General features: G+C 34.0%; 1 protein-coding gene across 1 annotated transcript in view; it reads right to left on the bottom strand.

Annotated features, from left to right (window-relative positions):
- LOC142974909 (uncharacterized) overlaps nt 1–18,378 on the bottom strand; it is a 196,029-nt gene that overhangs the window by 44,779 nt on the left and 132,872 nt on the right. Inside the window, exon 4 of the mRNA XM_076117479.1 lies at nt 17,729–17,930. Within this exon, the coding sequence (XP_075973594.1) occupies nt 17,729–17,930 (202 nt within the window). The remainder of the gene's footprint in view (nt 1–17,728; nt 17,931–18,378) is intronic.

Genomic DNA, 18,378 nt, shown 5'->3' with positions numbered 1-18,378 from the left:
GGTGAATAGTAGATAATCTTATGGTAAATTAAAATAATTTGTCATTTTAATTTTACTTTCAACACAAAGAGTATGTAACGGAAATTAAAGAAAATAATACCTAGTTATGCGTCGCTCGAAACGGAAAGAATTTAATATTAAAATACCGGCTTCACTACCGTAGTTAGGTAGTTATGTTTATGTACCAATGTGTCAAAATTCGGACCGAAGGTTCTTTGCAACTTCACACATCATGTCTCGTCTCCGTCCTTTGTCCGTCATCGCGTCCGTACGTAGACGTACCATAAGTTATATATTACTTCATACCTAAAGCAGACTACAGTACCAAACAGAGCTCCTTGACCCATATTCATATTCGCAAACATCTTCCCAACTAGACCAAACACATATAGACCTTTACATTTAAACTTTCGTTCGTTAGACTCGAGACTACTGGCAAACTTGACCGGGCGCAATCAGGGATAATTGACATACAGCCGGCTTATGAAGCCTGCTGATCTAGTGATCTGGCTTGAGATGTAAATGGGAATAACTTGCGAAGACTAGTACACTAGTACGTACATTTGATAGTTTCATACTATTGATACCTACATCATGTTGGTATTCAAAGATGAAATATTTAGTTTTCAAGCTTTTTTCATACAAAACTTTGGGTATGGGCTCCGCATAAAAGATTTCTTTATGATACGATTACGACGTATTCATATTTATGTTCTTTTTTCATTTATGATTCAATGGTTTTCATTGCAATTTAGTAGCGTAAAGAGCTGTAGCTCCAAGTTACTCGCAGAAGCTGTTAAGTTATAATTAGTAGTTATAACGTTAAGAAAACAACGCAAAAGACGGCTCAACAGAACATTTTCATTCACGTCTGTAGTACAAGTAATACATATTTGCATATCTCAAACATATCAATGAAAAGACATCACACAAACTAACCAAAACTTCATAGAATCACTATACTCTAGACGGGTACACACTATTATCCTAAACAAGTACACAGACTACACAATAAATCACACGCGGCACTTATTGACAGACGGCTAAGTTTCGATCTAGCTTCAAAGAGCCCACATCAAGGTGTCATACCCATGTGATAAGGGTTTGCTGTGCCCATTCAGAAGAGGACAATGAATAAAGTTATTGTTTTTATTTCTCTAAAGGCTGTTCAGGCATTGTTGATTACTAATTGTAGACAATGCGTGTGCCGTGAATAGAGTTTTTTTTGTTTTAAGTTTTTATAGCTTTGTGTTGTTGAAAAAGTCTGCTAAGTATTCATTTATGAAATATGAAAACTTTTTTATTTAACTTTTTTTTTTTTACTTTTTTTTTTTTTACTTTTTTATTTTATTGCAGTCTAGCTCTTAAACATTAGTCTTAGATCAACACTGTAATCGACTGTAACTTGTTTTGTGAGCCAAATAAATAAATTAATAGAATTTTACTATTGTCCGAATTTTTAATATTAAATTGAGTTATGTTTGGTTGTGTACAAAAATAGTATTAAGTAATGTTCCTAAGCCTTTTTCTTTTCGTTCTTGACTTATCAGCTCAAAATATAAAGATAGATATAGATACAAGGCATACTAAGTTACTGTAAACTTTGCGGGATTATGAGGTATTCACGCGCACATGGCGTTTTATATCCTTAAAACACAGGCTTTAGAAAATTCAACTACGTTCTGAATGTAATTATTTAGAAGTAACATTTCATGTTATAAAACGATTTCCACAACCGCATCTTACAACCGACAAGCTTTTTTAGATACAAATATCATTATTCTTTTTCCACAAAACTTTCTTAACAAACCTGCAATTAAGATTTCCGTACATTGAGTGTAATTAAAAGCGAAACTTAAAGAACATGAATTACAATTCCCGGGCCTAATGGTCGTCATTAGTTTTGATTATAACGAAGTTTTATCGTAACTGACGCACTTCCTGTTAGCCTTCCCTAACTTGATGCTGATTTAGATTGTTTGAAACAAGATGGATTATTGATTTTGTTCATGTTTATTTGCTATACAGCTGCTGACGAGACAGTTTAATCATGAAATAGAATGATAAGATATTTCGGCATTGAGTTTATTTAAAGTAACATTTGTTTTTCTGTAAGGATATAGTGAAAGGCAGTTGGGGATGTATGGAAATAAACCACATTGTACATAATTATGTTTAATTTGAATGTCTAACTAATAATAAACCATGTCAACTTTCCGACTCCGGGCAATATCTAAGACTAGCTGACCCGCGCAACTTCGCTTGCGTCACATAAGAGAGAATGGGTCAAAATTTACCCCGTTTTTGTAACATTTTTCGTTGCTACTCCGCTCCTAATGACCGTAGCGTGATGTTATATAGCCTATAGCCTTCCTCGATAAATAGGCTATCTAACACTGAAAGAATTTTTCAAATCGGACCAGTAGTTCCCGAGATTAGCGCGTTCAAACAAACAAACAAACAAACTCTTCAGCTTTATAATATTAGTATAGATTTCTTAACAGAAAAAATCAGGAAAAACTTATTAGGTGGACCCGGGTTTCGAACCCGAGACCTCTGAGCGGCAGTAGCAATCAAAATTTATGCGTTATTGCGTTATACAACATAATTTGAAGAAACATTTCTCATTAATATTCTACATCTATTATCGATACGAAAAGTACTTACAGATTTCCTTCCCACACGTTGTTTTTAAAACCCATACGCATATAAAATCACGATATACACAGCGGCAGTCTGGCGCCGCGCCAGAATGCACTACAACCTACAGCCTACATGCGGCATGCGTTTATTTTGAATAAATCTTTCAGTAAAGGCTCGTGAGGCATGCGGGGTTTTTCAAAAGCTTTTTTATGCGTTTGTGTGAAAGTGGGCCTTTATAATCCTTTAGTTGGTTTAACTTTTGATCAACACAAATAGGGGATTTTATGAGTTATACTTTGCGTGTTTATATATTTTATTTATATTCGTTTTAACTTGAGGAGAATAGGTAAGTATAATAAGATTTCTTATTTTATATTTTGTATGTAGTTACGTAATGTACTACCTAGCAAACTTTGTAAGATATTTTCTATGAAATATGTGTCATTACTTTAATTCGAATGAATTAAATACTAACCATAATTATATTTAAACTAGACTAATTTCGAACTAACTTCCATAATCATACCATTTTTTACGCTTTGTTTACGGATTATTATTGCTGATAGAACTTTTTCAATAATCGTCAAGTTATTTCAATACTGTTCCGCACAATGTTTTTCTTTGAAACAATATTAACTAACAACCGTGTAAATTCATTAAACTTTATTCAAAAACTCCGTGAAAGCAGAAGCTTAACTGAAAAAGTAACTTTCAGTTGAAGTTGTTAAGTTCAAATGGTTCTTACACTAACTGTTCACTGAGAGAATGTTCAGAGATATAAATAACTAAACGTTTTTGTAAAACTAACTGTTGTTGAGAGAAAAAAGTGCCATAAAACAAGTTGTAGTACTTTTGTAACTTTAGATACACAAGAAATTCGAATGTATTTATATAAGGATTGAAAACAAATGAACTGATTTGATTATTCGTATACTCTCTTAATATAAATCTAAAGAGTTTGTTTGTTGGTTTGAACGCACTTATTTCAAGAAATGCTGCTTCGAATTGTTGTATGCCATCACGCTGCGACTAATAACAAATAGAGTAGAAATAAAGAAAATGAGAAAACGGGAATCTAAATTTTACGCGGACGAAGTCGCTGGTGGCCGCTTGTTAGAAAATGAAACATATTCTAACAAAAGTAATAAATTTAACTCAGTACCTAGTGACAACAATGGAAAGGCAAATAGTTATTATAATTTATTTTTCAAAACTAATTTAATTACAACCATTATAATCACATTTTGATTATTTACGCAATTCGAACTTGTCAATGGATATATCTATTTTTATATCACGGTTGTCAGTTCAATGTAACAAGAAATTATGTAAAAATATAACACTGAAAGTATTAAGTATTCATGAAACTCAGATTACGCTTGGAAATACTTTTTTCTTGTAAGACTACAGTTTCACTTTCCAACTCACTTTTATCTGGGGGCACGGAAGTGCCCCCGCAAGTCGAGCAAAAAAAAAGCGGCACGGCCGTAACATCCTTTTCTCGAAGCAATTCGGGCTATTTTTGACACCCCTATAATTTAGTTGTGGATAAAACAAGAAGCCTGGATTTTCAGCAACTAATCAGTCATTGTATAAACACGGTATATTTAAAATTTAAGTCAATTTGAACCAGTAGTTAAAGAATGACAACTTGTTAAAATTTTGAATTTTGTCACTCACTGATTCACTGACTCACTGACTCACCGATCATCAAAAGTCTAAGGTACTTCTAGCAGACTTAGAAGCTTAAAATTTAGAATACAAATAGGGTTTAGTGTTTTTATCATGGGAAAAATTTAATATTTTCTAATTTCGGTCCAGTTTTCTAAATACACCAACTGCAACAATAACTTTGTAATCCCATATAAATGTATAAGATTACAAGGTTATATTTGCAGTTAATGAATGATTATTACTGTAGAAAATTAAATAAATAGGTGTAAATAGGTACCTACTATATGAGGCATAACGGGAGGGGGTATAGGGTAGGTAAGGGTGTTTAACCCATGAAACTGAACAGCATTCCCATAGGAAAATATGTTGAATGATGAAAAAAAACACGTCTTTCCATACAAATTGGACTTATGTTCGCTCTACAAAAAGAAGTGAGATGCCATCAAAAACATTCTGTAAAAACCTCAAGTCTCGCCGTAAAAAGTTGTGAGATCTATATAATACCAAGTCGATTAATCTATTTAGTCTCTACTTAAAGGACCTTCTGTCTTAAGTTATTACGTATGTTATTATCATGCCAATTTAAAAAAAAATACCTTTAAAACAAATAGATCGACTTGGTCATCGCAATAAAACACAAATTCGCCATTAACATTTCAGGAGCATTAACTTCTCGTCGTGCTGTGTAGTGTGATACATACTAATAATCAAATCATGCGATGGCCAGGTCGATCTATTTGTTTTAAAGGTATTTTTTTTTAAATTGGCATGATAATAACATACGTAATAACTTAAGACAGAAGGTCCTTTAAGTAGAGACTAAATAGATTAATCGACTTGGTATTATATAGATCTCACAACTTTTTACGGCGAGACTTGAGGTTTTTACAGAATGTTTTTGATGGCATCTATTTATGGGTACAATGTACTAACTTATTCGAGTTGAGCCAAAAACTTTTATTGTGTACAACATTGTTCAATTTAATTTGGACATTATCTACCTAAAAGCTGAAATTTTGCTCTAGGATATCGAGAAAGCCTTATTCCGTAATTATACTTTGACGTGACGACAAATAGTCTTACGGTTTTAAGACGATATTGGTAGTAATAAATATATAAATAAATATTTTTTGGACAATTGACACACGGTCATCTGATTCCAAACTAATCAGACAACTGATAAACATACTTATATAATATAAGTGACCATGTTTTTATTAGACCGGCACCGTTAATTCTTGTCGCCTACGATAACTTGGAGAAAAAAATGAAAGCGGTAAATTGCGTACCATCCACGGTACAATCATAGACGCTTGTATATTAAACTTTCGTGGTGAGCCGCTAGTGGTTTAGGTTTGACGATACATTTTCAAGACAATAGAAACATTAGATGAAATAACGCTAGAAAAAAGTCGTCCGGCAGAATATGAATCGTAACAAAAAAGTAAGAACGGCTTGGTTGTGAACAAAATATTTTTTTTTAAATAGGCTTGGAAGCAAGACTTTCACATTCTGTTCATTGTTGCCTAAGTTTGTATTTCACTGGAAATATTCCCACTGGATTTATTATTCATTCAAGTACCACTTTAAGTGGGACAATATTACGTGGCTTTTTTTTTCATCTCTTTTCGTCTGCGACTTCGTGAGGTGCCACTACAGCGGGCGGAATTTTGAGGAATTCACTTCATTCAAATAAAGTAAAATTGGTGCGACAATTTTGTGCAAAAATTCTGATTATTTCGTTGATAAGGAAATGTGAATAAATTGACGTTATTTGGGACGACGAAATTAAATTACGGGTGAGTTTTTTAGATTTGCGTTTTGAAAATGTATGTATCATGGACTCGCAATTTAAACTCGTGATAATAACGATCCTAGATAAATATATTTTAATGTTAACAAGACACTATAAACAATGGGATAGAAAATGTATAGACGGAAGAAAAAGAGATGTCACATAAACTCTTCCTTTGACCAATACAAGTGACAGTACTAAGAAAGGCGTGGTTATTTCTTAAAAAAAATAGACGCATTTTTTATCACCAACTAATTAACCGAAATTAATCAAATTGATTTCATTATTTGTAATACTTTTCGTAATATTTAAAACCTACCATTTACATTTCCAACCACTAATATCGAAGTAATTCTCCGTTACTAAGCAATAAGCCTGGCAGTGCGGAGGTATTGCGGCTTCACTCGCTACAATGAACGTTCGACGGTCAATTGCAACTAGCGATCAACTTGATTTGTGGTTCAAGCTATTTTACTTGTGCTGCTTTGTGTTGGAGCGTAATCTAGTATTATTTGACTGTAGTAAGTCTCGATGGGTTAACTCGATGTAGTTTATGCACCGTTTACGATTATTTTGGTGTAAAGCGGAATTATGAAGATTTATTACAGATTTGTCATAGTATGGAATTGTTTGGTTAATCGTTAATTTTCAGGTTTGAGAACCATTTTCCAAAACATGTCGTAGTGTTGGGAAGTCAGAAACATGCTGACTCGATAAAAAAAACAGCGTCCGGCTAATAGAAGGAGTATTTTCCTTTTTTTATTCTTTATTTTTATTTGCTAAAGCAAAATCCTTTATTTTTATTCAATTAAAATCCAAAACTTTGTCGAATCTAAACATTTAGAAAGAAATCTAGGATAATCATATTGACCTTAGGCAGAACCTCAAAACCTATACATGTATATCAAACATTAGGATCTTTAATGCGTATAACAAGAACTATAAAAAAACAATTGTAAATATACACACAAACAATTAAACACAATACATCCACAGAGAATCACCGAAGCCTTAAAATCTCTAAATTTATTCAAACTAAAAGCTTAAGTAAGGCGTATAAATTGTTAAGTCAACCACGACTAGGCCTTTCAACAATGTAACTAGGCTTTGATCAGCGGTGCATTGAGAACGCCTAATTGTGCACGTCTTGAATGAGATGAGGCTCATTAACTTGCCTGTGAACTGTGTAATTGACTTCTATTCGATCTTTTTAACCCCTGATCTGAAAAGCGGGGTTATAATTTTAACAATTCGCTTGCCCGCTAACTGTAAAAACTAACCCTCTTATTCATAAACACACTATAAACCTATTTTAGTTAAACAACTAAGTACTATAATATGTTTTCTTTTTTTCATTTCGCTAAGGAGTGAACGAAACAAATCTCTTTATTAGCCTTTCATAACTTCATTTATATTTATGAATGAGAGGGTAATATTTACCTAATTAGGTATTTTTTATTGTCGTACTGTATCGTTGAATCGATTAGTTTTAAAATTTGCTATGAGACTGTATTCTTTCGGGCAACCAATGTGTAAACGTAATGTTTTGTGTTCGCTTGTGGCATCGTATCATCAAAAACGGATGAACCCATTTGACTGTGATTTTAAAAATTCTTGTCTGTGGTGATAGCTTATTTTTAGTTCTTTGGGGAAATAAAAGTAAGGTACAAAAGGTACGGCGTAGATACAAAGGAGTCGCCAAAAGAGACAATAGATTTAGATTTTATTATTAATAACTGAAAGTCAAGGACAATTTCAGGCTATTTTTGTATCGGGTAAAAATAGCGTGTTTACTCAATGGGTGTGGAGAGTTAATTTGATTAGTCCGTGACGTGTTTTTTTTTAAATCGGGGCAGGGTTAGATTAAAGTAATAGAAAATGACGTGTCAAATTGCATACAATACAGCATTGATGGTTTTTATATTATTGACAATTGCAAAAAGGAAATATAATTATTAAATGAAGATAAAATATTAAAATTTTTACGTGTAGCCAAACTTCTTAAGAATTTTTTGTGGAACTTGTAAACAACTATTTATAAGAACACTTATTTTTCGATAGAATTTCAGAAATAATTCCACGAATAAATCCTGCGTTGAGTCTTTTATTCAGGAACTGCATCAGATAAATCGCAAACGTATTGCATTTGACAGAGTAACTGCGTAAATTGGACAATGGTCGGCGAGGTGATAAACTAATTCCGAGCGAGTGCGATCACTAGCATTCACGAGCACTGCGCGGTACTGAAGTGTGGACGATCGACGTTCATGTCAATCAATTGTCTACTTCAAATGGATAAATACTCAGAATTTGTTCAAATACCTTGGTTATAGATAAATATTTGTTGAAATACCTTGGTTAACTCTGGTATATAAGAAAATTGTATTTTGAATTCGGTAATGCAAAGAAATATGGGATTGCAAGTCTTGGGACGCCTTGAATGCCTTTAGATAACGCTCGTGTCTAAAGTCTTCAACGGTTACGGTTTTATTCTATTGTTACAATTCGTTAAACTTAGTTTTAGAAATTAGACCGTCTTTACATAAATACAATAATAAGGAGGTAGATCCGTTATCACCTAAATAATAAAAAAGATTAATTTATCCAGTTTTTGATTTTATATTTAAATAGAATTGGAAATATTTGGCTCCATAAACTTGAATAGAATTGACGCAATAGTATCTTAAAAAAAATCGTAGGTAACTCAACATTAGAAAAGGCAAAAACATGTCTTATTCAATGAAAAGTTTTTCCTTGTAGCATTGCTCGAGTTTGCCCCAGCTGCCATTGGAAACTTCCTAAATTGAAAGAAGTCCTCATTTTGGTCCTTTTGCCTTATCCGATGCGGATTCCGACATAAAGTCTAGTATACACAGGGGGATCTAACAATGACGTCGGAATTCCTACTCGTATCCGTCGGATTTGTTATTCGATTCGTTCCTCATGAAATTCATCCCTGTGGATATGTCGATGAGTTTTAAAAATTGTGTTTTTTGCTTTAGTTGTATGTATCATATTTTATCTAGCGGATCCAGTAGCGCAATGCTCTACAGTCGCTACAGTTGAGTATTGATCTTCATAATGGATTTAATTGCGCACGCTAAAGGCGCTGATCAGATTTTCGTACAAAACTTCTCGGTAGCTAACTGGTTGTTGATATTTGATAGTAGTAGAGAATTGTGCTTAAGCATAGCATGAAATCTTTTCATTAATTTTTGACTTTACAATTAAGAAATCGACGCAGCAACGACCATTGCTTTGGTACTTAGTTAGTAAACCCCTCAGAGTATTGCATTTATTGTTGGTCAGTCTTTGTCTCACAGCCGGACAATATACAAGGCGTTTCGCTCTTATTGCCTTAGAGTCGAGAGAGCTGCTAGTATTGGTTTGTGGCCGCTTTGAGAAACAGAAGGCTTTACCACGAACAATAGTAGAGAACAAGATTCAGCAAGTGTCGTAAGCATTGCTGTTCCTATAAAGTTAATGTGTGAAATTCATTGGATTCTTTCTATTGTGTGATTTCTACTGATCTAAAAAGACGTACGTGCCTGCTTGCCAAGCTAGAATATAAACACACGTACGATTTAAAAGTAACTAGTTTGGCTGTTAGACCAATCAAAGTGTATGCGGCAATAAAAGGTGCACCAGTCTATTTATTAGTTCCAAAATACAGGCTTGACAGTTGATACTAATTAAGAAAATAATCGCCGAACTTTGATGAACACTAATCTATTTGTTTCTTATAAAAGGGTCGTCGAGGTCATTCCTACAGTTACACAGTATAGGCAATCAGTGGCGTCAAATTAGACTGTAATCCGACTTAATTGGAATTCTCGGAACACAGGCAAAAGCCATTTTTGGTCTGACGGCTTTTCGGGACGGTGTCGACTCGCTGAGTCTTTTTAGCTTTGCACATACGAGAGCCTCTCTAGTTTATTTCACGCTCAAAAATGACTAAACTATGCTGTTTTGATTTTAATAAAAAAAGTAAGTGAACGTTTCATAAATACTTATTATAAATTTCCATTAATTGCATTTTTTTCTAGGTGAGTATGGAAATTTGAATCAAATCGTGTAAAAACCTGCAAGTAAATAAGTTTATGATAGGTTAACTCTTGTAGTATAGCATTGCATTGCACATGTTAATAGAAAAGCTCGTTCTTCAAACAGGATGCATAAAAACTCAACAGTGATTTACAAAAGTAGCACAACACACGCCCGTTAACGGAACGACAATGTGTCGAAATTTAATTTAAAAGCCTTCAATCTCTGTCAAACCGAAAGACTGAAATATTAAAATTGTATTGCATTAATGAAGCTCCCGTATATATAAACAAAAAAACAATGAGTCACTTATGAATTATTTATCAGAGCCGAGTCTATCAGGTCGATAAAGAATTTATAGCGCACCGGGTCGATGACCTTTTGGAAAAATGTTACCATTCCAAGGAAAAATGTAAGACATGTTGTTTGGAACCGATGTAAGTAATTGGTTGTTATTTATTAAGAGTAATGTTGCCAATCAATCAAACGAAGGGGAGGTGTTGGTGAGTACTGTGTGAGCGTGTATTTGTGTTTGTATGTTGTGGCTCGCGTGTTATTGAATTTGAAGAAAGTTATTTCGTTGGCTACACGTGTAACAGTTTATTTATAAATACAATAAATTTGATTAAAAAATGTGGTTTCGTTTACACGTGTTGAAAGTCAACGTACCAAATCTAATTTAGAAATCCGATGACGTTTTTTGAGTTAGTTAACTAATTTTTGTTACGAAATACAACAGTAAATTAATGTTATTAACATGGCCGATATCTAAAGGATTGTGCAGTTTCACACACTTGATTCTATTGAGTAGACATTTAAAATGACTTGAAAGATTAGTTCTTGCGGATTACGTAAGAGGCGCTGATCGGTTTTCTACACAAAACATCTTAATAGCTCACTCTTAATGCACACATAATACTCACTATCGAGAACCAAGTAGAGTACTACTTGGTTCTCGATAGTGAGTATTTAACATTGTTAGTTGATTTATATTTTAAATTGATCCATTTCCCTTAACTTGACTACATTTTGTGTTTTATTGAATAAGTACATTGTATCGTTATCAGGACAGTGTGGCCAGTCAGTAGTTCAGTACAATACTGTGAACATTATCCACAGTCCAAAGATGTCCTCACTTGATTAACTCGAGGTGCAGCAAGCTGTGTGCACTCCAGATAATGATTCATAATGCAGAGATGGATACATTATGACATGTTCAACACTGAGTTAATGTTGACGACAAATAAATGGTAGCAGGTGTTTTACGGCTACGCGTTATAAATCACGCACACAGGCTCATGCATCATGGTATGCATATTTATTTCAGCTAAGTACATCAATAGCGCGATTCTCTACAGTCTCTACTAATAGTAAAGTATCTAAGTTACGTCCCTTTTGTAGCGCGATTCTCTTCCACCATCGAGTATTGACAACCGGCTAGCTATTAATAAATTTTGTATCAAAATCTGATTAGCGCCTCTAACTGGAGCCGTATGAACTATTCTTGCATTTTAAATGTCAAATAATCGATATTTGATAGTTCCGACTATAGAGAACCGAGTTACTGAAATATTTTTATAAAAAAAATATAGCGACTTGCATAGAAGAAAATCATCCGCTAATTATTTAGCAATTTGGTTTTATGAAAGCTGGTCAATGGTCGACTAAAATCAGGAGGAAAAATCTCAAGCTAAAAGTATATTTTCCTACATTTAATGTAGACATCCAGTTCATCACCATTCAGGTACTTTTTCCGTACAAATAAGCACTAAATTTTACGTCTTCTTTTAATACCGTCGTTAAACCGTTTTACGTTCACTCTTACTGTTTTATCAAATAGACTCGTATACAGTACATTTTATTTGTTTTCAGTAAACGTGAGATTTTAATGTAAGTGTGTTCATTTATCAAATAAAGGAAAGGGTTTGACAAATAATTCTTGGAAACGAATTTATTTTATGACCTAAAGGGATTCGATATCAAAGAGGAGAATTGAAGGTGAATTTAATTTGACCCCTTCTAATGGGCAGGAACTGGTACTTTATAAGATACTGCGCATTTGTCACTAGTTTTAGTAAGATTTATTCAATATTTGGTAAAGGTCACCGCTGGCTTGGTAGTAGAGAAATAAGGTTGCGGTTGTCCCGTTATGTACAAGTTTCGTGGTTTTGTAGTACCTATATTAGTCAGTTACTGAAGTTCTGCTGATCGACTAACTTGATTCAGAATTAAAGAGTTTAAGATCGTCGACTTTCGTTTGTTTTATGATTGCTAGAATGTTTGGGTAGTGATCATGGATTTGAATCAGTCCAAAAAATGAACTTGTGTACTGCGCAGACATCAATAGTGGCCAACAAACACGCAGTTGGACTGAAAATGGTTCCTGTAAAATTGGTTGGAAGAGTATGCTCATAGACACTTGTAAACGCGTGTGATTGGTGTCTGCCGCAAGTTGATTACGTGGCCGGGACATAGAAGGCTGATACGGAAACGTAACTATGAAAGTAATTAGGACTTCATTTCACTTTACGTTATAATGACCAATGATTTTATTCACTTAAGCTAGGGTTAATTATTTATTCGAATGTTATTAGATAAAAAGTGGTCATTCGAATTTGATAAAATACTAGTAAAGTCGTGTTTTGAACCGAATAGGACAATTCTTTCTGCGATTGTATAAATAATTATAAAGCATTGACTGAAGGTGGGTTTTGATTGACCTAAAATAACCTAATGAAGGCAGACAGAAATATTTAAGAATTGAAATAAAATACGACAAGAATTAGAACTCTCATTCAAACAAAATAAAGGGTAAAGAAAAATCAAACAAAATCAAAAAATTGCTACAGCAAAATTGTATCCTGTCCTAGATTTGGTTCTGAATAATAATTTTACGGAGACATTTCCAAAAATATTCTAGATCGATCATTTTCCTCCTCAAATATGTTGATTTATGTATAAAAGAAATGATGGATGGCTGGCGGGATTTTAACTCTTGCAGGATTTCTTGTTGGCTGGGTCCGTAGTGACAGCTGATAAGGCGATAAGCCATACGTTGCCTATAATGTGCCCACATACTGTTGGGAAATTCTGGAATCGTAATTTTATACAGACTATTCCATATTCTTTTATATGATAGCGTAATTTATAGCAAGACATTAATCGAAATAAAGGTGTAAAACTAATTGCATTAAATCCGGAAAAATATGTTGAATCGATTGCATAAAATCTTGTTAAAAGCGTCATTACTAAAGTGTGGGTTCTTTTTGCATTATTTCAAAATAAATAAAATCAACAACAAAATCAATAATCAACAAAAACGCGTTCGCTTTCACATCTTTACCGAACCGAAAAGTTATTTCAAAGTCTTTTACTTGATGATCCGCCAAAGTCAATCTTATCAAAATATTACCACACAGTTGACATGTACTTATTCCCCTATCATTTCCAGGTAATGAATGAACTTCAAACTAGACAAGGTGCCGTCAGTAATGAATATGTAACACTTGTATCATACATATGTGAAACAGAGCGCAGTGAGCACCTCTCCAAGCCTTACGTAATAACATATGGATTACACGTGGACCTGCGGTAAACAACTACGTCATTCTATATTAGATTATCACACGTAAGAATAACTGTAAAAAGATAGATTTCTAATTAGATCGACGGTTCAACCTGAGGCACACTTGAGTGTAGCAAATAATTTTATCACTCGCTCTGTCTGTATAAGAAAGTGTCGTGATGAAACTTTGCACGCTTACAAGTTCTTTAACATATTTCTGGTATGTAAAGTCCTGAACTCTCACTTGGCCAGTTTTGTGGGACCAGTTTTGGCCAAGACGCAAACCCTCACCTCTCTCTCGTTCGGGAGGAGATCTTTGCCGATCAGTGGGACAGTTAGTGGTTAATAAAATTTGATTTTACAGATACTACGAACATTCATCTACTCCTTGAGGGCCTTATATTACTTACAACGATAAATTTACTTTTCTTTTGAGGTCCTTTTAGTTGTCGTCATTGATCTCGGCGGTTGCTTTTAACCAATCATTTACAGATTAAAGGACACTTTATAAAGAGTTTCATCCACTAAACGTTGGTTTCATCCTATAGCCCGCGGGATGAAACGGAAAAGAAACCGAGAAACGCTATTCAGTGCGGAAATGGAACGCGCTGCACGTGATGCCAAAGTTATTGGCTATTCGACAATCTATCGCCAAAAATACTCGCAGATATTTCATCGATAGGACGTGGAAAAACTAGTTATACTTTTTTCCCGACACTTTAGCAGTTTAGTATTCGCCACAGGAACATAGAAAAAGGGCAAGTAATCTTTTACTCGTGATGCAAAAAGCTGTATTTCTGCCAAAAGTATATAAAAAAGGCTCCATCATAGTAACAGAAACATTTCACTGAAAGCTGCTCGACAATATTCAATCCTCTTATCTACAGTATAAGGTTCAAAGTATATTATATTATACAATTCCTATGCGTTTCCGCGGCACGAGGTGTAATGAAAGACTTTCTTCCTACTCAGGTGGGGATCACACTAAAATGGTTTGTTTATGTAAATAGAAAATAGGACCAATATAAATTGATCTGGATTTTCTGTCGGGGCACGGGTGGCACGAAGATTTGAATACCCTGCGCGGTACTATTACCGACATCCTGCTTCGAGTTACAGTTCGTTACACCAAGCTGATATGGACCTTATTTTGATAGTGCTAAAGTTAAAATTATATAGTAGGTGTTGCAGTGGCGTTGAGTATTTCCCAGTGGCATTTCTGTCAACCGTTTAAGCTATGAGCCTCAGTAATATGTAAGAGAGATCACATCTCTTGGCTCGGAGGCGAGCCGGGCCACCGACTGGAGTGAATGCGATTTGAATCAATTACATTCACGCTGAAGATGTCTTGGTACGGAGAATTTTAAAGTAATCTTACTTGTTTTCTTTGAAAATGTAGTAGGGTAGTTAGTAAAAAAGGTGAACAATGGTTTGTGTTAAAAGGTAAGTATTTTGCCTACCCCTTTATTCAATTAAATGACAATGAATGAAACATTATAAATGAAATTATTCTTAGTATTTCAATGAAATTTTTTCTTACCATGAAATGACATTACTAATAATTTATAGAAATTACTAGCTCCAAAAACTTGAAATCAATTATTCAAGTAATGATTACTAAACAATTTAATTGAGCATAAATATGCCACCTCTAATGGTCTTGTAAACATATTTCAACGCATTAAAGCACCCACAACTTCAACGATCGACGTTTTACGAATTCCCAAACTCTTCGTTTAACGATTAATTATACATACCTACTTTTATACGTATAGTACTTTGTAAACGTCGACTTGGGAATCGAATTGGGGAAATCTCAACCCAAACATTTAAACCAATTTGTTATTAAGGACCCATTAGTAATTAATTCACTTTCAGATGGTTGACAGTCCTTTTGAGACTTCCCAGTAAAATGGAATGCGAATGGATAAAAACTAAACGCTGGATTTTAAAATGATAAAGATATTTTAAATTTTAGAACTACATTTTTTAGCTCCAAATAGTGTTTATTTAATGTTTTATTACTAAGGGTTGGCGACTCGTAGTGGCTCATTATGTAATACGTATTACTCTTATTTCTTAGAAAATCGTATTACAATATAAATTGGACTGGAATATAATTAAGTTTTTTACAATATTATCGATCAAAATCTTAAATTAAAGAGCATTCATATAACAACATAAACCTATATCAATTAAAAGCAAAAAAGTCGTACAATAAAAAAACCAAACACTAGCTGCACACGCGGACACCATTTAGTAAAAAAAGAAGAAACTAACATTCAAAATGGCTACCATAGCGTCTGCCGCAAAGCGAGAAGTCAAGTGAATTGTCAGCTGCGCTAGACCGTGTCAACTGGCTTAACGAACGTACGTATATGTACAATAAATACTACATATTGTAGGTGTTACATACAAGGCTGAAATACTAGGTACAAGACGAGGCTTGATGTAGAGACATTGTGAAGAAGTATTTTGTTATAATAGTCGCTAGGATTGTGAGAGATTGTTACACGATTGAAAAATTGTGTCAGAGTGAAGTAATGTGATTATAAAGATGCAGAAAATGTTGCATCTTTAGTAATTATAATAAGATAAGTAATTATGTAGTTATAAGCTAAAGTACATTGCATAAATCAACATTATATATCTTTGACAATTAAAAAATCACATGGTACGTTTCTTTCAAAAACGAAGCTGTAGTTTTTACACTTCTTATCTGCCTATTGAAGCCCTATTTTATGTAATAATTTCGTATTCATGTAGATCGTAAAGGATAATGTATTCAGGCACATTTAAATACATGACCGTAAGTGAATGATAGAATAATTTAACTCCGAAAACTCGTAGAATTTCTTATTTTTCAAACGTAATAATATAAAATGACAAGCGCACGTCATTGCAACATAACAAGGCTCTCAAGTCTTCGAACATAACTTTTCAACATTTCTATACAGAATATTTATATTATATAAAACTTCAAATAAGCGTGTACCAACCTCAACCGTCTAGTTTCTAAGTCAGTAAACATGAGAAAAAGGATTGGAACGAACGCGGGATTAAAATAATGTAGATATGGTCTTACAAAAGCAAATTTTATTTCATAGCTAACGTTACAAAGGGACTTATGGTAATTTCGCAAATATAAAATTGTATGGGAAACTCGGTTAAGGCGTAGGGGTTGGATCTTGGGATAACATTGATTTTATATTAAAATGCTCATAAGTATACCGCTTCGATGATTTTACGGTATATGTCTCTATTAATTCGTACACTGGGGAAAAGATTTTGCTATTACTATGTAGTAATCTAAAATTATCACAAAAGCTTGATTTTAAATTTGAATTTGTTTCTTGTATTGTTTTCTTCGTAGCTTACCCAATTATATCGGCTGAATTTCATTCACCTTTGCCAACTACGGGTTTATCAGACGTGGAATGTATGTGTGTACTTTGTAACAAATTAACACTGAACATGCAAAGCACAATAACTTACACTCATTGACAATCAATTAAACGATACGATCAAAGATCAAACAGATACACGGAAGTAAATTGTAACTGTTAACTTTGAGACTCGTGTACGTTCGTTGAGTTAATTGATTTTGTAGTTTAATACGTGTTAAGGGTGATATTGCTCCTTTGTGTTGTCTTGTCAAACAATGGTTTTAAGTAGTCGTAGGTGGCAATTATTTTGTAATAAAGTTCGTTTGTTACGATTAGAATTGCTTTTAATTATGTCCTATAGGAACATAGGTGAATGGTGATTATACAGATTGACCACAAGAAAATCACGCAGAGGATTTTTTTATAATATAGACAGATTTCCGCAGATATTCTTAAGGACACATTAACGGTGTAGACAACGCGTTAAACAGGACGAAATTGCAGCCAAGAAACTTTAAGCATACCTTAAAAATGCATTTCAGTTGAACCGTACACGCTATACGCATCTTGTATCAATACGCAAAATCATTCCAAGTAAATATAGTTTATAATAAGACTTACCTAAGTGCAATCCCATCAGCTCGATCCTCGCTAGCGATGCTGGTCCTCGGTGAACTGCCCAGTCGGCTACTGGCACTCTTGCGCCGGATCTCATGAGGGTCCGGCTCATCTTTACTAGTGAACGAGATCCGCGGCGCATGCGCACGCAGACCGCACACTTTGTGCCCAGCACCGCGGCATAGCATCTGACTTTGCGTTACGTCTGTAACAAAAGAATAGAGATTTTGAAATCGGTCTTTTTGTTTATTTTGTGGTATACGACTTGTATGATGTTATATGAACATTATTCCGTCTGTTAAAAATGTCGTTTTTTCCTTTAAAACCATAATGTACGGCTACTAGTAATGATTGTATTAAGTAACCTAATTGGGGATAAAGTGGCCAAACCGGCCATTTATAGTTACGGCCGGCTCGGCCACTTCAGTTTGTGTAATGGTTAGTTAACAAGAGAAAATTTGTCAGATTTTATTATTATTCAGTGACTTTATCTATTAGATACCCTATCTGAAAGTCGAGACTGAGACACAAATCTGAAAGTCGGAAAATTTACTCTTAATATTGTGTAACCCCAACAATGCAAATTACTTTAAAAGTAAAAAGTCATACGCAGTTTAATTTTTATATTTTAATATTTATATATACGACACCGC

This window comes from Anticarsia gemmatalis, chromosome 8 (genome assembly GCF_050436995.1).
Source record: "Anticarsia gemmatalis isolate Benzon Research Colony breed Stoneville strain chromosome 8, ilAntGemm2 primary, whole genome shotgun sequence".
Taxonomy (NCBI): domain Eukaryota; kingdom Metazoa; phylum Arthropoda; class Insecta; order Lepidoptera; family Erebidae; genus Anticarsia; species Anticarsia gemmatalis.
Note: the sequence above shows the minus strand (reverse complement) of the source record. Positions and strands in the feature narration are given on the sequence as shown.